The sequence below is a fragment of the Microcebus murinus genome, chromosome 19, assembly GCF_040939455.1.
Source record: "Microcebus murinus isolate Inina chromosome 19, M.murinus_Inina_mat1.0, whole genome shotgun sequence".
In the NCBI taxonomy this organism is placed as follows: domain Eukaryota; kingdom Metazoa; phylum Chordata; class Mammalia; order Primates; family Cheirogaleidae; genus Microcebus; species Microcebus murinus.
The window spans coordinates 38417416-38438688 of NC_134122.1; the positions used below are offsets into that span (position 1 = coordinate 38417416).

At 49.4% G+C, this 21273-nt stretch overlaps 1 protein-coding gene across 2 annotated transcripts; it reads left to right on the top strand.

Moving 5' to 3' along the window:
• Positions 1 to 14376: 14376 nt before the first annotated feature.
• CORO1A (coronin 1A) lies at positions 14377 to 20127 on the top strand. 2 transcript variants are annotated; one of them, XM_012764322.2, is made up of 11 exons: positions 14377 to 14492; positions 15991 to 16189; positions 17324 to 17446; positions 17542 to 17671; positions 17767 to 17951; positions 18109 to 18228; positions 18765 to 18869; positions 18974 to 19119; positions 19237 to 19294; positions 19408 to 19623; positions 19910 to 20127. In XM_012764322.2, exons 2-11 carry the CDS (start codon positions 15992 to 15994, stop codon positions 20012 to 20014), a joined length of 1386 nt encoding a protein of 461 aa, XP_012619776.1. In that variant the 5' UTR covers positions 14377 to 14492; position 15991; the 3' UTR covers positions 20015 to 20127. The 2 variants fall into 2 exon arrangements, with proteins under 2 accessions (XP_012619776.1, XP_075851559.1); XM_075995444.1 differs by lacking the exon at positions 14377 to 14492 and having other exon boundaries at positions 19408 to 19602.
• The last annotated feature ends 1146 nt before the right edge of the window (positions 20128 to 21273 follow it).

Here is a 21273-nt window from a genome sequence, read left to right on the forward strand (position 1 = left end):
CTCAAAAAGATATTTTCACTCCCATGTTCATTCGGCATTATTTACAATAGCAAAGAGGTGGAAACTACCAAACTGTCCATCAACAGATGAATGCATAAAGAAAATGTGGCATATGCATACAATGGAATATTTTAAATAAACTTTTATTCAAATATACAATGGAATATTATTCAGCTATAAAAAAGAAGGAAATCTTGTCATATGTTACAACATGGATGAACCTTGAAGACATTATGCTAAGTGAAGTAAACCAGTCACAAAAGAACAAACACTGCATGCTTCCACTTATATGAGGAATCTAAAGTAGTCAAACTCATAGAAACAGAAATTAGAATAGTGATTTCAGGGGGCTGGGGGGAGAGGGAAATGAGGAATTGCTGTTCATTTGAGTATAGAGTTTCAATCGGTCAAGATGAAAAAGTTCTAGAGATGTGCTGGACAACATTGTGTTTGTAGTTAACAATACCATACTGTACACTTAAAAACTTGTTAAGGCCAGGCATGGAGGCTCATGCCTGTAATCCTAGCATTCTGGGAGGCCACGGCGAGAGGATCGTTTGAGCTCAGGAGGTTTAGACCAGCCTGAGCAAGAGCAGGACCCCATCTCTACTAAAAAAATAGAAAGAGGCCGGGCGCTGTGGCTCACGCCTGTAATCCTAGCTCTTGGGAGGCCGAGGCGGGCGGATTGCTCAAGGTCAGGAGTTCAAAACCAGCCTGAGCAAGAGCGAGACCCCGTCTCTACTATAAATAGAAAGAAATTAATTGGCCAACTGATATATATATAAAAAATTAGCCGGGCATGGTGGCGCATGCCTGTAGTCCCAGCTACCCGGGAGGCTGAGGCAGAAGGATCACTTGAGCCCAGGAGTTTGAGGTTGCTGTGAGCTAGGCTGACGCCACGGCACTCACTCTAGCCTGGGCAACAAAGGGAGACTCTGTCTCAAAAAAAAAAAAAAAAAAATAGAAAGAAATTATCTGGACAACTAATATATATATATATATATATATATATATATACATATATATATATATATATATAAAACAATTAGCTGGGCATGGTGGCGCATGCCTGTAGCCCCAGCTACTCAGAAGGCTGAGGCAGAAGGATCGCTTGAGCCCAGGAATTTGAGGTTGCTGTGAGCTAGGCTGATGCCATAGCACTGTAGCCCGGGCAACAGAGTGAGACTCTGTCTTGGAAAAAAAAAAAAATAGAACTAATTAATGAGAACAGCAAAGTTACAGGATACAAGGTCAATATGCAAAACTCAATTGTATTTCCATACACTTGCAATGGACAATCCAAAAAGAAAATTAAGAAAACAATTCAATTTACAATAGCACCCTCCAAAAAATAAAATCCTTAACAATAAATTTAACAAAAGAAGTACAAAAATGTATACTCTGAAACTTTCAAATAATTGTTTAAACAAATCAAAGAAAATTTGATTTCTATACAAATGGAACGACACACCATATTCATGGATCAGAAGATTTAATATTGTTAAGTTTCTCTACAGATTAAACAATCCTCATTGGAATCCCAGTGGTTTCTTTGTAGAAATTGGCAAGTGAGTCCTAAAATTTACATGGAAACTCAAGGGATGCAGAATAGCCAAAACAATCTTGAAAAAGAAGAACAAAGTTATAGGACTGACACTTCCTAATTTCAAGACTTACCATAAAGCTACAGTAATGAAGACAGTGTGGTACAGGTTATATAAGGTTAGAACCATATATCAATGGACAAATCTAAAGTCCATAAATAAACCCATACATATATCAATGGCCAATTGATTTTGGATAAGGGTGCCAAGACAATTCAATGAGGGAAGGAATAGTCTTTGAAAAAATGGTGCTATACTCACGCCTGTAATCCTAGCTCTTGGGAGGCCGAGGCGGGCGGATTGCTCAAGGTCAGGAGTTCAAAACCAGCCTGAGCGAGACCCCGTCTCTACTATAAATAGAAAGAAATTAATTGGCCAACTGATATATATATAAAAAATTAGCCGGGCATGGTGGCGCATGCCTGTAGTCCCAGCTACCCGGGAGGCTGAGGCAGAAGGATCACTGGAGCCCAGGAGTTTGAGGTTGCTGTGAGCTAGGCTGACGCCACGGCACTCACTCTAGCCCGGGCAACAAAGTGAGACTCTGTCTCAAAAAAAAAAAAAAAAAAAAAAAAAAAAAAAAAAAAAAAAAAAAAATGGTGCTATAGGCCGGGCGCTGTGGCTCACGCCTGTAATCCTAGCTCTTGGGAGGCCGAGGCGGGCGGATTGCTCAAGGTCAGGAGTTCAAAACCAGCCTGAGCAAGAGCAAGACCCCGTCTCTACTATAAACAGAAAGAAATTAATTGGCCAACTGATATATATATATAAAAAATTAGCCGGGCATAGTGGCACATGCCTGTAGTCCCAGCTACTCGGGAGGCTGAGGCAGAAGGATCACTCGAGCCCAGGAGTTTGAGGTTGCTGTGAGCTAGGCTGACGCCACGGCACTCACTCTAGCCTGGACAACAAAGTGAGACTCTGTCTCAAAAAAAAAAAAAATGGTGCTATATACAAATGAACATGTGCAAAATATACGCATACAAAAAATGAATTTGGGGCCTCTACCTCATACTATATACAAAAATTAACTCAAAATAGATTTAAGAAAACCCAAATATAAGAGATAAAACTATAAAACTCTTAGAAGAAAATATAGAGATGTCTTCATGGCCTTGAGTTTGACAGTTTTCTTAGATATGTCATCAAAGGCACAAGCAAGAACAACAAAAAATAGACAAATTTAACTTCGTCAAAATTTGAAACTTTTGTGCTTCAAAGAACACCACAAGAGAGTGAAAAATCCACAGAATAGCAGAAAAAGTTGCAAACCATATTTCCGATACAGGACTTGTATCCAAAATTTATAAAGAACTATTACAACTTAACAACAAAAAGACAAATAATGCCATTAAAAATAGGCAAAGGCAGGAGTTAGAGACTTTGGTGAGCTATGATCGTGCCAATGCACTCCAGCCTGGGTGACAGAGCAAGACCCTGTAGAAGAAGAAAAAAGAAAGAGAAGGAGAAGGATAAGGAGAGGCAGGAGGAGGAGAAAGGGAAGGCGGAGGGAGAGGGAAGGAGGGACGGGGAGGAGGAGGGGAAGGGGAAGGAGAAAGAAGAAAAGAAAGAAGAGGAGGAGGAGGGGGAGGAGGAGGAAAATGGGCAAGGATCTGAATAGACATTCTATTAAAAAATGTACAGATGGCTGAACATATTTAGTCACTAGGGAAAAGTGAATAAAAAGCAAAAGGTGCTATAACATTTCACATCCACAAGAGTGGCTATAATCAAAAAGTTAAATAATAATAAAGTGTGGGTGAGGATGGGAGACATCAGATTCCTCATAAGCTGCTGGTAGAAATGTAAAATAATAAATAAAAACATCTCCCAGCTCTTAAAATTAGGTAATTTTAAAAATTTAACTGCTCTTGCCTGAAAAATCACACAATTCTATTGGAAGGGATATAACTCTGTATAGAGATAACAAGGAAGAATTTGAATTTATCAGGAGAGTGATGGGAAGCTATTCAAGTTTATAAAGCAAGACAGTAACATTAAAGCTATGTTTTAGAAAGATAACCACATTCTGTGATTCTGAAATAGCTACATTTAGGTCTATTGTGAAATATGTGCTACTAATCTTCTCTTAGTGAAGCTAAACTTTCTATTCTACAACAGGAATTATTTGCTCTTGTGACAATGATGAAGGCAGTCACCAATTCCCTCAAGTATTAGGGATATCCAATTTAAATAGGCAAAAATATTTATTGAATGATATAATTGAAAAGTCCTGGGTACAGTTGGCTTCAGGAAAATCTGAGCATAGGTGTTCAAATAATGTCATCAGGAATTTGTCTCACCAATCTGTTGCCCGTGTTAGCTTCATTTTCAGGCAGGCTCTTTTTTTTTTTTTCTACCATTTTGTCAACCAGCAGAAAGAAATCTCTTTCCCAGTAGTTCCAACAATAGTTGGAACTTGGGAGGACTGTCGTGGTCTAAAATGGGTCATAAATCCTAATCTAAACTAATCCCTATGGGGAAGAAGAGGTAGGAATGTGCTTTGGTTCGCCAGGGTAATGGCAGTGGGGACAGAGGATGGATCAGCTGGGAAAGAAAGAGGTGGAGGCAGAGTGGGCAAGAGTTGGTTGCGTAGCAGTGTTGGGAAAGGGAGATCACATTTATTAAATGCCAGCCACGTGTTGGGCCTTGTGCTGAACAAATAAGACTCAGTCCGGTGGAGGCGTTGGACATGTAAACACGTATCCAGTGTACTAATTACAACGTTGGATGGATGCACCAGGGGCCAGGACTGTAGGGAAGACAGGACACCATCTGAGGAGTGGCTCTGTCTCAGAAGGGAGTGGTGTGTCAAGGAAGGGTTCCAAGAGAAGGAAATCTTGACCTGAGTCTTAAACGGTAAGTAGGGCACATAAATGTTTGGTAGCAAACAGAGCAAGAGATTTCAGGCTCATGCAAAGGGCAAAGAGCAGAGTCAAAAAAAATTGTTGACCAGAAAAACCACATCCACACCAAAGATATGGCCGGGCGTGGTGGCTCACGACTGTAATCCCAGCACTCTGGGAGGCCGAGGTGGGCAGATCGCTCAAGGTCAGGAGTTTGAAACCAGCCTGAGCAAGAGCGAGACCTGTCTCTACTAAAAATAGAAAGAAATTAGCTGGACAACTAAAAATATATAGAAAAAATTAGCCGGGCATGGTGGCACATGCCTGTAGTCCCAGCTACTCGGGAGGCTGAGGCAGGAAAATCACTTGAGCCTAGGAGTTGGAGGTTGCTGTGAGCCAGGCTGATGCCACAGCACTCAAGCCAGGGCAACAGAGTGAAACTTGTCTCAAAAAAACCCCCCAAAATAAAACAAACAAACAAACAAACCAAAGATATATTTAGTTTTACTCACGCAACATATTTGAAAATTTTTGAATTAGTTGCCAACGTTGAAAGATCTACGTTGAAAGAGCTTTCACAGAAAAATCCATATTTTCAACTTATCTTGAAAAACCAGGTTTGGCTACAGAGGGCCTGCATTTCTGCACGGTGACAAATATCTGGCATGGCCACAGCCTATCCACTCCCTATTATAATGCACCTCCCCTGCATCAGATACTCCTGTTACCTGCATAGCCCTCTGTCATGGATTAAAGATGGCTGCAAATTCTTTGTGACTCTCTACCTCAAAAGGAGGAGTTTATTTCCCCTCTCCTGGAATCAAGGCTGGTCCTATGAGTGCTTAACCAATAGGACATGGTAGAAGTCATGCCATGACAATGACAGGCCTATGCTTTCAGAGGACTGGTAGCTTTTGCTTCCTTCCTCTTGGAGCACTCTCTCTCGGAACACTTCCTTCTCAAAACCCTAGAATACTGAGAGATGACAAAATGGTTGTCATTTTAAGTCATGAAATTTGAGGGTGGTTTGTTATTTCATAAGGGGTACCCAGAATGGAACACCCATCTCCATCACTTACCAGGGGCCTGAGGGCACATACTGAGCTTGGGTAGCGCCAAACAGACCAGACAGGTAGACGGGGAAGATCACGAATAGCTTTGCATGCCAGGCTCAGAGAGTTTTGACTTTTTCCTGGAGGTATTGAGGAGCTGGTAGAGTTTTTTTTGTTTGTTTGTTTGTTTTTTTTTTGAGACAGAGTCTCACTTTGTTGTCCAGGCTAGAGTGAGTGCCGTGGCGTCAGCCTAGCTCACAGCAACCTCAAACTCCTGGGCTCGAGTGATCCTTCTGCCTCAGCCTCCCGAGTAGCTGGGACTACAGGCATGCGCCACTATGCCCGGCTAATTTTTTATATATATATATCAGTTGGCCAATTAATTTCTTTCTGTTTATAGTAGAGACGGGGTCTCGCTCTTGCTCAGGCTGGTTTTGAACTCCTGACCTTGAGCAATCCGCCCGCCTCGGCCTCCCAAGAGCTAGGATTACAGGCGTGAGCCACCGCGCCCGGCCTTGTTTGTTTTTTTTAAGGTAGGCCTATTATGATCAGATTTACCTTTAAGGATGGTGACTCTAGCACTGTTATAAGAAATGGATCAGAAGATGGTGTGAGGACGAGCAGATTATGTAGAGGGCTAGTGCAGTGGCACAGGCAACCGGACTCAGGTGACGGAGAGAAAGCAGGAGATTCAAGGTCTAGTCTTCCTCCTCCCCAAGGCCCTTCCTGAGGTGCCAATGGGACTTGCAGTCAGAACCAGGGAACACAGGGACAGGTTGGGAGCTGTCCAGGTGTGTAGCTGGAGCTGCTGATGTGGGGGAAGTGGCGTGAGGAGTTGGCGGTGACGAGAGGTGAAGTCCTGGCGAGGTCTGCATGCAACATGAAGGGGACGGAGAGCGGAAGCTACAGAGCAAAGGAGAGAACCAGGGGAGGGTGGGGTCCCAGATGGCAAAGAAAGAGGACATTCAGGAGGGAGTTAGTCATCAGCAGCATCACACGGTCACCTAGACGTGGTTGTCTGATTCAATGATCAGGGGATTATTGGTGGCCTCGGCCAAGGCAAGTCTGTGTGGAATGGTGATAGCAGAAGCCGGACTCCAGGAGGTAGAAAGTAGGAGATGAAGAAGTGGAGACAGTGAGTGTAAACAGCTCTTTCAAGAAAACTCAATTGTGAACAGTAGGAGTGAGATAGGGAAGTGGTTTGAGGTTGCTGAGTTGAGAAAGGTTCTCACAACAAACAGGACACTTAGCATGCTTTTTTTTTATTGAGACAGAGTCTCACTCTGTTGCCCAGGCTAGAGAGCTATGGCGTCAGCCTGGCTCACAGCAACCTCAAACTCCTGGGCTCAAGTGATCCTTCTGCCTCAGCCTCCCAAGAAGCTGGGACTACAGGCATGTACCACCAGGCTCGGCTAATTTTTTCTATATATTTTTAGTTGGCCAATTAATTTCTTTCTATTTTTTTTTATTTTATTTATTTTTTTTATTTTTTTCTTAACATTAGGCATACAAGCTAATCTTTCTATTTTTAGTAGAGACGGGGGTCTCGCTCTTGCTCAGGCTGGTTTCAAACTCCTGACCTTGAGTGATCTGCCCACCTTGGCCTCCCAGAGTGCTAGGATTACAGGCATGAGCCACCGCGCCCGGCTGACTTAGCATGTTTTTACAAACTGAAAAGAGTGGGTCTGAGGAACGAGAACTTGGCAGTGCAGCAGAAGGGGTAAGCAGGGGAGTCAGGTCACTGAGGAAACAGAAAGGAATGTGTCCTCAGGGGGAGGAATCAGCCTTAGGTCCCCAGAGAACCCCTACCTCTGCTAACAGTCTGTAGCTGGAGAGCCTGTCGCTGGTGGGAGCAGAGGGGTTGAAAGAGTTTTCATTTTTTTCCATAAAATCAGAGTAATGATCATGTCATGAAGTTGAGGAGGGCAGTCTAGGGGAGATGGCTAGCAAAAGGTGGCTGGCAAGGTGACCTAGGCCTGAGCCTGTGGACCATTTGATCTGCACCCTTATACACCTGTTACTGCCAGGATTGGTTCCTGCATGGGGGTCGGCGCTGAGCCTGCAGGCGCACGGAAGCCCGTGGGTATGACATAGGGGTCACACGAGCACGGGCCAAGCTACAAGCGTAACCTCTTTTAAACAGCACGTCACTTCTTTGCTGGGAGACTTGTGTGGCTTCCAGGAGCAAGTTCCTTGAGAGGTCCCTCATGCTCCGCCTCCTGGGGACCGTCCCAATTTCTCACCTTCCCCAAGCCCCCAAGCACCTGAGGCTCCAGCCATGGGGAGGAGCTCTGCACTCCCTAAAATGTCATGATCTTTTCCTGCCTTTATCTGACTGGCTTTTGTCCCTCTCTCCTCTCTTCTCTGCTTGGCAAACTCATATTCAGAACACAGCTGAAATGTAACGCCACCCGTCGTCCCACCGCCATCTACGGAGTGTCTCACCCTGGTTGCCAATAGTTAGAGGCTCGATTACATTCAAGATTATCGTCATCATTATTATTTTGGCACAAATACTACTCATACAAAGGTGACACTGGATTACTACATCACAGTAGAAGGCACATGATGTCTGTTGTCCTATCTTTGGTGATGTTAAGATTAATCAGTGGGTTCTTTTTCCTTCTGGTAATCACAGAAATTTGAACATAATCTGGATATTAGATGATGTTAAAAAATTACTGCTGAATTTTTAAGGTGTAATTATATATTACATAATGGTATTATGGTTAGGTAAAATAAAAATCCTTATCTGATGTTATAGTAACATGCATGAATCTCAAAATATTATACTGAGGGAAAAAAAACCAGACCCATACTGTATGATTTCATTTGTATGGAACATTCTAGAACAGGAAAAAACTAATCAATTAATCTATAATGATAGCAAACAGATTAGTGGTTGCTTGGGTCTGAGTTTGGGGATTGATTGTATTGTGGAAGGACATGAAGAAACTTTTAAGGGTGATAGAAATATTTTATATTTTGATTATGGTGGTAATTACATGGGTATATACATTTGTCAAAACTAATTGAGCCATGTACTTAAAATGAGTGTTTTTTATTGCATGAAAAAAAAATTTTTTGTTTTCAGACAGGGTATCACTTTGTCACCCAAGCTGAAGTACAGTGGCGTCATCATAGCTCACTGTAACCTCAAACTCCTGGGTTCAAGCAATCTTCCTGCCTCAGCCTCCTGAGTAGCTGGGTCTATAGGTGCGTGCCACCATGCCCAGCTAATTTTTAAATTTTTTGTAGAGACGAGTCTCGCTTTTTCTTAGGCTAGTCTGGAACTGCTGACCTCAAGCAATCCTTCCACCTCGGCCTCCCAAAGTGCTAGGATTATAGGCATGAGCCACTGCACCTGACCTGTATGAAAATTGAGATGTATTTTATTGTATGTAAGTAAAGTTGATTGTAAAAGGAAATAAAATAAAGTTACAACTAGAATAGAATAAAAAGAATCTATTCAAAATAGTCACAGATAGCACTCTGGGTGGCCGAGGCAGGTGGATCATTTGAGCTCAGGAGTTCGAGACCAGACTGAATAAGAGTGAGACGCCGTCTCTACTAAAAAAATAGAAAGAAATTGCTGGACAACGAAAAAATTATATATATATATATATATATATATATATATATATATATATATAAAAAATTAGCTGGGCATGGTGGCACATGCCTATAGTCCCAGCTACTCAGGAGGCTGAGGCAGGAGGATTGCTTGAGCCCAGGAGTTTGAGGTTGCTGTGAGCTAGGCTGATGCCAGGGCACTTTAGCTCGGGAAACAGAGTGAGACTCTGTCTCAACAACAAAAAATAGTCACAGAACTATAATATTCCTATGGGGGGGACTAATAATCTATAGGACCTTTTAGAGAAAATTATATTAAGACATAAAAGAAGACAAGCATATATGGAGAAATATACCACATTCATGGATAGAGGTGTCAATAGCCTTCCCAAATTAATCTATACATTTAATACAATTCTTATTAAAAGATCTAAGTGAGTTTTGTTTTGTTTTGTATTTTTGAGCCATTGCCTGGGTTAGAGTACAGTAGAGTACATCATCATAGCTCACTGCCACCTCAAACTCCTTGGCTCAAGTGGTCATCCCGCCTCAGCCTTCCAAGTAGGGGACTACAGGAGCGTACCACCCTGCCCAGCTAATTTTTCTATTTGTTTTGGAGATGGAATCTTGCTATGTTGCTCAGGCTGTTCTTGAATTCCTGTGATCCTCCCACCTCAGCCTCCCAAAGTGCTAAGCTTATAGGAGTGAACCACCACACCTGCCCAATCCAGGAGGGTTTTTTTTTTTTTTTTTTTTTTGAGACAGAGTCTTACTCCGTTGCCTAGGCTAAAGTGCTGTGGCTTCAGCCTAGCTCACAGCAACTTCAAACTCCTGGGATCAGGTGATCCTCCTGCCTCCCGAGTAGCTGGGACTACAGGCATACGCCACCATGCCTGGCTAATTTTTTCTATATATTTTTAGTTGGCCAATTAATTTCTTTCTGTTTTTAGTAGAGACTGGGGGGGGGGTCTCGTTCTTGCTCAGGCTGGTTTCAAACTCCTGACCTTGAGTGATCCTCCTGCCTCAGCCTCCCAGAGTGCTAGGATTACAGGTGTGAGCCACCACACCCGGCCCCAATCTAGGAGATTTTTAAGAGTCCCTATCTGTTATAAGTAAATGCCAAAGTATTTAAGTTGAAATGTTATGATGTCTGGTATTTGTTCTAATACATTCTAAGAAAATAATGTGGAAAAACAAATGAATCAATATTTGTCAATATCGCCAAATTTGACTCAAATATTGCCAATATATGTTGATAATTGTCAAAGCTGGAAGATGAATACAACAGTTTATTATTTAATTCTTTTGGTTTTATGTATTTGAGAATTTCTACAGTAGAAGTTTAAAAGTGTAAATGTCTCAAATTTTTAAAACAGATTAAATAAAACCTTATTTCCACCAAAAGTTAAAAAATAAAAATAAAAAAAGAAACCTAATTCAAGATTGGTAAGAAAAAAAGAGAACTTGCTGCTTCACATAACTGAAAAGGGCTAGCTTCGAGTTCCAGTGGTGCAATCGGTTAGCACGCGGTACTTATATGAAAAGGGCTAGCTTCAAGTATGGCTAGATCCAGGGTCTTTGACAGTGACTTTGTCTTACTCTTTTCCTTTCTTGGCCCTACTGTCCTCTAGGTTGGGTCTGTTCTCAGGCAGTCTTGCTTCAGATGAAGTGAGATGACCACCAGCATCTCTTTAGGCTTCTATTCTGTAATCTGAGTCACCCAACAGAAAGCTCCAATTAAAGGCCTGGAATTAAGTCGCCAGGCACTTTTGGCCTGGCGTGGGTCACCAGCCCATATCTCTTGATCAGGTCCTCTCTAGTGTTAGGGGTGTGCCTAATTAGCCTCTGGATCCCCTGCACCAAGCACACTGCCTGGGACACAACCAGGTGGGTGGTTGGATGAGGAAAGGGATGGAAAATAAATAACACAGTGAGACCCTATCTCAAAAAAAGAGAAAAGAATCCTTTCCATATGTATATAGAGAACACCACCATTTGGAGGGCAGAAAGCCCCAAGTGCAAGTGACTTCCCAAGGACAACATGTTACTTGTGTGGTTCTAGGGCCATGCTTTCTCCATGAGGAAAGCCCAGGGAGTGGGAAGCATGCCAGCACACTCACCCATGGTTACGGGCACGATGCCCAGTGTTCATTAGAAATTATTTCAATCAGTCCTCATACTCTATAAAGTCAGAGCTGCTGTGCACTTTTTCTAGATGAGGAAACCTCACTTAGCCAGGGGTGACAAGGAGATGGTGAAGTTAGGGTTCTCAGATCTGTCCGACCCCATTGTGTTCTGCAGCCTGTTTGGGGTAGAACAGACCAAAGAAGGCCTTATGAGCCTTGCAAAGGAGTTTGGACTGTATCCCATCATTTCAGTTCATTTCTTCTGTATGTATCTGGATCCTTGGAAGGGCCTCTGGTCCTGTCTCTCTCCATGGCAGGTGTACCAGTCAGAAGAATGCTTTCAGTTGCAAGTGCCAGAAATTCAACTCAAACTTATTAGGTTATGTGAAAAAGGAACTTATTGCCTTATGTAACAGAAAAGTTAAGGGGATCAGGCATAGCTTGATCCAGATACTCAAATGATGTCCAGGATATGCCTGTTTACACATCTTGCTTCTGCAGTCTTCTGTGTGGGCTCATTCTGGCCGAATTTTCCTACATGGTGATATATGGTCACTACCAGTGCTGGGCTTATATCCTATCAGCTTACCAACCCCCCCTCACCCCCCCAGTGGAAAGAGGGCTTCTTTCTTCCAGTAGCTCCCGATTGTGTAGACTTGAATCAAGTGTCTATCCCTGAGCAATGGAAAAAGGTTGCTTTGGCTAGGGAAGCATGGGCCATAGGCCCACCTGGGTCCCCTCCCGAACCTCATGGACTGCCTGAGGAAAGGTTGGCTCCTCAAAGAAAAGTCCAGGTACTGCCAGGAGCAAAGAGGTAAGAGGGCGCACTGACAGCAACAAGAGAGACAAATGCCCTTGTCACGCCCTCCTAGGCAATCGTCAGCCCTTTCTCAAACACGCGGAAAGGGCCTTCACCGCCTGCCACCGAACTAACTCAGCCTTATGTGCTGTGGACATCTGCCTCCCCGAACCCCCCCCCCCCCACTGGCCTCAAGTCTGTCCCCTGAGGCAGCCCTTCGTCCCCCGCCCTCCCAGCGCTGCCCAGTGTCTGGAAGCAGCATTGTCTGCCACAACCTCCCTCTCCAGGCCTGTCAGGCTCACTGCCTTTGGGGGGCATGGTTTTCACCAATGTGCTTGTCCTCTGCATGGCTATGGGGCTCTCCACAGTTGAAGGCTGTGTGTGCCTCAGTCTTTTCATCTGTAAAATGGAGACAGTAGCTGCCATCTAGGGGCGTTTAAGGATTAAATGAGTGTAGTATATTTATAGTGTTTAGAGCTGTGCTTGTCACATAGTAGGTACTCTGTAAACACAGCTATTCTTATCACTTCAGTTGGGGACTGCACATCCCAGTCCCTGCCCCCTCTCAGCCCAGTCCAGTCCTACTGGGACAATCAGGTTTTTACAGTTGAATTATTTGCCACTTCCACATGCATTGTCTCATTAGAGCCCCAACTTTGTGCGGTGGGCAGGGTAAATCTTAATTTATCCCTCATTTACTGATGAAGAAATTGACGTTCAGAGAGGTTAGGCATCTTGCCCAAGAGCACACATTCAATCAGTGGTGGAATAAGATCTGAACCAGTCCCTTGCTGTTTCTTTTTTTTTTTTTTTTTTGAGACAGAGTCTCACTCTGTTGCCCAGGCTGGAGTGAGTGCCATGGCGTCAGCCTAGCTCACAGCAACCTCAAACTCCTGGGCTCAAGCAATCCTTCTGCCTCAGCCTCCCGAGTAGCTGGGACTACCATGTGCCACCATGCCCGGCTAATTTTTTCTATATATTTTTAGTTGTCCAGCTAATTTCCTTCTATTTTTAGTAGAGACAGTGTCTTGCTCAGGCTGGTCTCAAACACCTGACCTCAAGTGATAATCCCACCTCGGCCTCCCAGAGTGCTAGGATTACAGGTGTGAGCCACCACGCCTGGCCCCTTGCTGTTTCTTGAACCTCTTCACATCACTGGATCTTTGCTCAGGCTGTCCCCCAGCCCACAGGACCCCTGCGAGCCTTGCTTTTTGGCTATTTCTCATCCTTCAGGCCCAGCCCAAATACTCTGTAAACAATAATAATAATAACTAACATTTATTAAGCCACTTGCCACTCTCCCATGAGGTGCATAAGGCTTTCCTTGGGTTATTTTAGGCAATCACCCCCATAACTCTATTCAGTAGTGTGGCTCTGTTACAGAGGGAGAAACTGAGGCTGAGAAAGGTTAAGTATGTTGTCAGTAGGTGTGACAGCCAGGGGTCACAGAAACCACCAGATTCTAGAGTAGGCCTTTCTCGCCCGCCTTGGTGCTCTGTGCACGATGCACTCTGAGTGCAGGATGGGAGTGCACTCTTCCTTCGGTCTGGGTCTGACTGCCGTCGGGCTCTTCTCTCCTCCCACCAGCCCAGGCAGAGAGCCTGACCCATGGCCTCTGTGGGGGGAACCATCCTAGCTGGAACTCAGAGAAGCCAGGTTTGGCCTGTCCCTTCCTGTGTGTAACTCCCATGGGGGTGGAGATGGCACTTAAGGGCGCTTGTTTTTTCAGAGTGGAGGTGAGAGGCAGAGGTGTAGGGAGGAGACACTGGGACCTGAGCCATCATTGGTTTCTGGTGTCCAGAGACCTACTATGGAAGCCATCCTGTCACCTCTTTCCCTCTGAGCAAGCCCCCCCCTTTCTTCCTGTGTGTCCAGCCCCGTGCTCCGTAATGCCGGGTTATTTCAGCTGTTCCTTGCCACAACTGTGTGAAGCAGGTGGGCAAGCATGCTCCAGATGGAGACAGGACAGCCCGGAGGATAAGTGATCCCTGAAGCCACCCATGAGCAGATCTAGACGCCGGGACAAGAACCTGGGTCCCCTCGCCCTCGTTGTCCTGCTTTGCCGGCCGCGCGGGGTCCCTCGGGAGGCCTGGCGGGCGGCCAGAGAGCTGTCACGAATGCGGAGAGGATGGCGGGGAGGCTGCTGCGGGCTGAATGAGGGAGGAAAAATGGGGTATTTTTGCATTGTGACATTTTTAAAAAGTGCAGGTTCGATTCGGCGCGACTGGCCAGCAGCATGTGCTTGGGTCCCGCAGTTGTCGCCGAGCCGGAGGCGGGCTGCGGCGCGGGTGGCGTCGGCCGTCGGGGGCGGGCCCGGCCCCTAGAGCTCCGCCCCGAGGGGCGCTGCCCCCCGCAGGAGGCGGCGCTCGGCCGCTTCTCATTCATTGTCTTGACAAGAGCATCCTTAGCGGGCGCGTCTCTGCTCCTCCGCTCCTTCCTCCTCCGCCTCCGCCTCCGTTTGGGGGGGTCACTCTCCACTCTCAGCTCGGCAGCAGGTAAGGCTGGGGCCCTGGGGCGGCGGGGGTGGCCTGGCGGCCACCGGCCACCTGTGGGGCAGGCGCGAGCGTGGGCGCCACGGGCTGCGGGGGCGGGCGGGCTGTCAGCACCCCACAGGGCTGGGGCCAGGGAGCCGGTGGGTCCGGCTGCCGGGAGGGACGCTGCCTGGAAGGCTAGGGCCCGCCAGGGACCAGAGGGCTCCGAGGAGGTGAGGGAGAGGGGCCCCCGCAGCCAAGATGGGGGTGGGGAGCCGGGGTCAGCACAGACTCCGGAATGGGAGTCTCTGTGGGTGGGAGTGGGGCGCAGGGTGGGGTGAGCCGGGCAGCTGCCCTGGGCTTGGAGACAGGAAGGGGTTGAGAGCAAAACAAGAAAAGACCAAGTTCCCCTTTCCGTGGTTTCCGGGCCTGGTACCTGCGGTGGGGGAGGAGGCAGGGTGGGGCGATGGCTTCCTGTACCCCCACCTCAGGTCCGGGGCTCCTCTCTCCCCAGACCCAGAATGCCCACCAGACTGGGGCCCTCCACACACCTCCTCGCAGCTTTTGGGGCTGGCAGACCTAGCAGCCTCCTCCCGGGCCCAGGGTGGGCTGGGGGCTGGAGCCCAAGGCAGGGCAATGGGCGAAGCTGCGGAGGTGGGCAGAAGGCTCTGGGCAGGGTGCCCTCTGAGCATGGCACAGGCCCCTTCACTGAGCAGAAGGTGACGCTTAGGATTGGCCCCTGGAGCTCCTGGCTCCCCACCCAGCCATGGTGGGGGAACCATCCTAGCTGGACCTCAGAGAAGCCAGGGTTGGCCTATCCCTTCCCGTGTGTAGCTCCCATGGGGGTGGAGATGGCACTTAAGGGCACCTGCTTTTTCAGAGTGGAGGCGAGAGGCAGAGGTGTAGGCAAGAGGAGGTACTGGGACCTGAGCCATCACCGGTTTCTGCTGGCCAGAGACCTACTGTGGAAGCCATCCTGTCACCTCTTTCCCTCTGGGCAGGACTCCACACACTTCTTCCTGTGTGTCCAGCCCCGTGCCAGGAGGCAAGGCAGGGCCGGCCCCTGCCCCTGCCTTTAGGAATCTCTCCATGTGGGAATGAGGGATGTGGCCTCTGGATACAGTAACTAAGGAAGAACCCACCCTCTGCCATCTGGGCTGATGCCCTGGAATCTGAGCCATTAGAAATGAAGGGCTCTGCATCGAAGGCCAGTCAGTCAACAAACATGTGCTGGGTGCCACTCCACCCCAGCTCTGTTGCTGAGGCTGAGGCTGTGGGACTGAGAGGGTGGCTCTGAGTGGCCTGCAGTGGGTGGAGAAGGCGGGCTTGCCGGCGAGACAGGAGTGAGGGGGCTGGGGAAGGTGAGCAGGGAGCGTATAGGCTGTCAGCCACAGAGAGTAAGGGGCAAGGAGCCCCCAGGGATGATGCTCGGATTGAGGGGTGTCCTGGGGGAGGTGGGGGGGCCACTGAAAGATCAGAGCGGACCTGAAGGGAGAAAAGCTCTCAACCTGTGTGTCCCCAGGATGAGCCGGCAGGTGGTCCGCTCTAGCAAGTTCCGTCACGTGTTTGGACAGCCGGCCAAGGCCGACCAGTGCTATGAGGACGTGCGTGTCTCACAGACCACCTGGGACAGTGGCTTCTGTGCCGTCAACCCCAAGTTTGTGGCCCTGATCTGTGAGGCCAGTGGGGGTGGAGCCTTCCTGGTGCTGCCCCTGGGCAAGGTGAGCCCCTGGACACAGCAATTCCTGCACCTAACCCATGGCTCTGGGGAGGTCCTGATTAGGTGGTTGTCACCAAGCCTTCCTGGGCCTCAATGTTGTCATCTGTAACACCGAGCTGGGCTGGATGAGCCTTAAGCTCCCTCCAGCTCCTCCATGCTGTGGATGTGTGGAAACTGAAGCTCAGATGGCAGACAGCACAAGAAGGGTCACACGGCAAGTCCTGCAGACCCAGGGCCAGGTCTCCTGAGTCTCAGCCTGGGATGCGGTCTGGACAGGCCCAGCAGTGTTCTCTGGGCTGGGAGGGACTCCAGGTTGGGGCCTGTCTGAGAAGCCAGGCTGAGCCCTTGGGGACCCAGTAAGCTCCAGCCCCCAGATCACAGGCAGAGATGATGCAAGAGGCCTTCTCCCCTCCCCAGCCCAGCTTTCCCTCTGGTTGTGCTGCCTTTCCACCTGCTGTCTGCCGACCCCACTCCAGCACACTCCTGTGCTCTTTGGGGGTTAAGACAGGAAGGGGAGATGGGCCCTAAGCTGTTACCTTAAAAGGGCCGATGGAAGCAAAAAGAAGAGGAAGTGGTTGTCGGGGTGAGAGCTGGGCCCGCGCCCTGCACGGCTCTCTACACAGGAAGCCCTGCTGAAGCAGCTGTCCCCGGAAGAGGCCATTTCCAAACCTCTGTTCCTGCCTGGGGGCCAGTTATGGCAGACTTCCTCGGACCCTTCCTTTTGGCAGGACCCATCCCTGCAGCCCCACCATTCACATTCTTCCCTGGAGAGCCCCAACTCTACACCTGTCCTGGGTCCTGGGCCTTGGCCTGTTGTCCCCATGAAAGCCTCACTCCAGGACGCTGGGGTGGGGGTGCCGACCCTCAGGCACAGACTAGAGACTGACAGAGACACTGGTGGGAACTTGGCCAGGGTCTCACAGTAAGGCAGGGGTAGGACCCCGCATCCTGGGCTTTGCCCAGGCAACTCTGGGACTGGGGCAAAGAGAACAAACCTTCCCCACCCCAGACCCTGGTCCACTTCCCAGGACCCCACAGCCTTCCTCTCTGGGCCTCTCTAAAGTGGGTGCAGGGAAGTTGAATTGGGTTTGGAGGGCAAAAGTGCCTCCACTGAAGGCCCTCCTGTGCCCTGTAGACTGGACGTGTGGACAAGAACGCACCCACAGTTTGTGGCCACACAGCCCCTGTGCTGGACATCGCCTGGTGCCCACACAATGACAATGTCATTGCCAGTGGCTCTGAGGACTGCACAGTCATGGTGAGTGGTGACGGGGACCCAGGGGCTAGGAGGAGAGCTCCAGGATGGGATCTGACATTTGGAGCCCCAAAGACTCACTCACCCCTTCTCTGCAGGTGTGGGAGATCCCTGATGGGGGCCTGACACTGCCCCTGCGGGAGCCCGTTATCACCCTGGAGGGCCACACCAAGCGCGTGGGCATCGTGACCTGGCACCCCACAGCCCAGAATGTGCTGCTAAGTGCAGGTGCCACAGGGGGTGGGGGACGAGGGGTGGCTGGTGGCCTGACATGAATGAGGGCAGGAGGATCATGGTTTCTGGCACTGGGGGGAATTGCACAGGTTGTGACAATGTGATCCTGGTATGGGACGTGGGCACTGGGGTGGCCGTGCTGACGCTGGGCCCAGACGTGCACCCAGACACGATCTACAGCGTGGACTGGAGCCGAGACGGAGCCCTCATCTGCACCTCCTGCCGCGACAAGCGCGTGCGCATAATTGAGCCCCGAAAAGGCACTGTTGTAGCTGTGAGTCACCATGAACCCTGACCCTTGACCTAGGACCTTTATCCCTTTTACCTGCCATCAACCAGGCGCTTGGATGCTGCCTTCCCTTACTCCCACCTGAGACTGGCCCCTTGGGGTGTGTGTGGGTGCCTGACCTACCACCTCCCTTTCCTTGTAGGAGAAGGACCGTCCGCACGAGGGGACCCGGCCTGTGCGCGCTGTGTTTGTGTCGGATGGAAAGATCCTGACCACAGGCTTCAGCCGCATGAGCGAGCGGCAGGTGGCGCTGTGGGACACAGTGAGTTCCAAACTGGGAAGCAGAGGGCCTCTGGGCTGGGAGTCAAGACTGGAGGCTTAACCGGATATGGTGGCTCACGCCTGTAATCCTAGCACTCTAGGAGGCAGAGGAGGGAGGTTCTCTCGAGCTCAGGAGTTCAAGACCAGCCCGAGCAAGAGCAAGACTCTGTCTCTACTAAAAATAGAAAAAATTAGCCAGGAATGGTGGGCATGTGCCTGTAGTCCCAGCTACTCAGGAGGCTGAGGCAGGAGGAATGCCGGATCCCAAGAGTGTGAGGTTGCTGTGAGCTAGGCTGACACCATGGCACTCTACCCAGGGCAACAGAGTAAGACTCTGTCTCAAGGACTGGAGGCTTAGTCCCTGTTCTGCCTCTTGCAAGGCTGGATAGCCATGGGCCTCAATTTATCCATGTATGAGATGGGGATCCCACTGGTTGGTGTGGGATGGCTCTCACTGGGTCACTGCCTAGTGAAGATCACCATCCCAGGGCCTGACATGGCCCAGCCCATTGTTACCTACCACTTGTGTCTCTACAGAAGCACCTGGAGGATCCGCTGTCCCTGCAGGAACTGGACACAAGCAGTGGTGTCCTGCTGCCCTTCTTTGACCCTGACACCAACATTGTCTACCTCTGTGGCAAGGTGGCCAGTCAGGCGGGGGTGGGCAGGAAGGTGGGTGGGGAGGACTCAGAGAGGACCAGGGCCAAGGCAGCTATTACAGTTGACTCTCCCTTTGCTACCTGCAGGGTGACAGCTCTATCCGGTACTTTGAGATCACTTCTGAGGCCCCGTTCCTGCACTATCTCTCCATGTTCAGTTCCAAGGAGTCCCAGCGTGGCATGGGTTACATGCCCAAACGTGGCCTGGAGGTGAACAAGTGTGAGATTGCCAGGTGACTGACCCTTGACCCTGACTGAAGCATGCTCCTTGGGCAGTGCTAATCACATGCTGGCCTTCAGCCCCCCACCCAACCATGCTGTGGGCACTGCTCACCTTCCCGTTTTCACAGATTCTACAAGCTGCACGAGCGGAGGTGTGAGCCCATTGCTATGACAGTGCCTAGAAAGGTGACGCTCCCATGCCCTTCCCTGGGCTCCCGGGCTGGGTGTTGACCTCAGGGCATTGCAGTGTGGTGTTGCAGCATAAGTACTCTCTTAACCAGCCTTGGCCTTGCCCACAGTCGGACCTGTTCCAGGAGGACCTGTATCCCCCCACTGCAGGGCCTGACCCTGCCCTGACGGCTGAGGAGTGGCTGGGGGGTCGGGATGCCGGGCCCCTCCTCATTTCCCTCAAGGATGGCTACGTACCCCCGAAGAGCCGGGAGCTGAGGGTCAACCGGGGCCTGGACACCGGGCGTAGGAGGGCAGCACCAGAGGCCAGTGGCACTCCCAGCTCGGTGAGAGGGTGGGGCAGCAGGGGAGTTGGGGCAGGCAGATGGGGTAGGGCTGGTGTTTGTGGCAGCTCAAACTCACAACAGTGGGGAGCCTTTGGGGGCTGGGAGTGGGTAATCCTGAGGACTCGGAAAACAGGTTTCAGGTTTAAGAGCTGTAGGTCTCCAGGTAGCAACTGGCTGAGAGACAGAAGGGCCCACGGCCTGGGGTTCTTGTGAGGGGGCTTAGCAGATGCCAGGGTAAGGGGAACCCAGGGAGAAGCTGGACCTAATGCAGCACTGGGTCCCTCAGGACGTCGTATCCCGGCTGGAGGAAGAAATAAGAAAGCTCCAGGCCACGGTGCAGGAGCTACAGAAGCGCCTGGATAGACTGGAGGAGACCGTCCAGGCCAAGTAGAGGCCCCAGGACCTTCAGTGGGGCCAGCCATTCACAACCTTCCATTCAGTCCCCACTCCTCAGGCCACATGGCAGATAAGAAAAAAATAATAAAATGGCTTTATTTTCTGGTACCTCTCAGACTCTGATGACTGGTCATCTGGATGATGGGTCTGGTGAACTCACTAGCCCTTGCGCTTCCCCACAGTAGCCCTGATAAGACTGTCCCATGGTGGGGCTTAGGAAGTACCTCCAGATGCCCTACAACACATGACCTTGGTGGGTGGGAACTACCCATGCTGATGTGCTTCTGAGCCTGTTCTCCATTTCCCAGCTCCTCAGGGCTGGCAGGTCTGAGCTATTCAAAGCCCTAACCCGAATAGCCCTAACCTAAGGTCTCAAAAATTTCCATATTCGGCTGGGGGACGGTGGCTCATGGCTGTAATCCTAGCTTTCTGGGAGGCTGAGGCGGGTGGGTTGTTTGAGCTCAGGAGTTTGAGACCAGCCTGAGCAAGAGCAAGACCCCATCTCTACTAAAAAAAACAAAGAAATTGGCTGGACAACTAAAAATATGTAGAAAAAAAATTAGCCGGGCATGGCGGCGCATGCCTATAGTCCCAGCTACTTGGGAGGCTGAGGCAGGAGGATCACTTAAGCCCAGGAGTTTGAGGTTGCTGTGAGCTAGGCTGATGCCACGGCACTCTAGCCAGGACAACAGAGTGAGACTCTGTTTTAAAAAAAAATAATTTCATATTCATCCCAAATCTGCCTTTCCTAGTGAACCAAGACATCTGGCTGCATGCAGTTGTACTGGCACTGTTGCTTGTGGGGAACTGAACCGACTAGCACTTGGGTGGTAGATGTGTTTTAAATTGCAGGCCCAAAGAATAAAAATAACATGGAAATCTTCTCTAAGGAAAAAGCTTAGAAGCAAAACAACAGCCTGACCCTAGTTTACAGGTAAGGAAACTGAGGCACAGAGTGAGACCAGCTGGCTGAAGGTAGATCCCGAGCCATAGCCTAAGTCTCCCCCTTCAAGTTCAGGGCCTTCCCCTGTGCAGAGCTGCCTCTTGAGTCCTTATTGTGGGTCCTCCCTGGGCCTGGTCTCTGTGCGAGGGACCTGGAAGGAATAGATCTGTCAGGCTCTGTAGAGCGGGACTTGGGAGTAGGTTCTGATGACCAACTTAGTGGGTGATCTCCTGAGCTGGGAGGACACAGGACTGTTTGGGATGGGTGTCTTGGCCATAGCGGGACTTGGTACATACCATGCAGGGGCTACC

What these genes read in the sequence shown, in the direction of transcription:
- CORO1A (XM_012764322.2), top strand. Translation starts at nt 15,992, where the DNA reads ATGAGCCGGCAGGTGGTCCGCTCTAGCAAGTTCCGTCACGTGTTTGGA. An exon ending in CTATGACAGTGCCTAGAAAG is followed by an intron (nt 19,295 to 19,407) that starts GTGACGCTCCCA and finishes CCTTGCCCACAG; the next exon opens with TCGGACCTGTTCCAGGAGGA. An exon ending in CCAGTGGCACTCCCAGCTCG is followed by an intron (nt 19,624 to 19,909) that starts GTGAGAGGGTGG and finishes TGGGTCCCTCAG; the next exon opens with GACGTCGTATCCCGGCTGGA.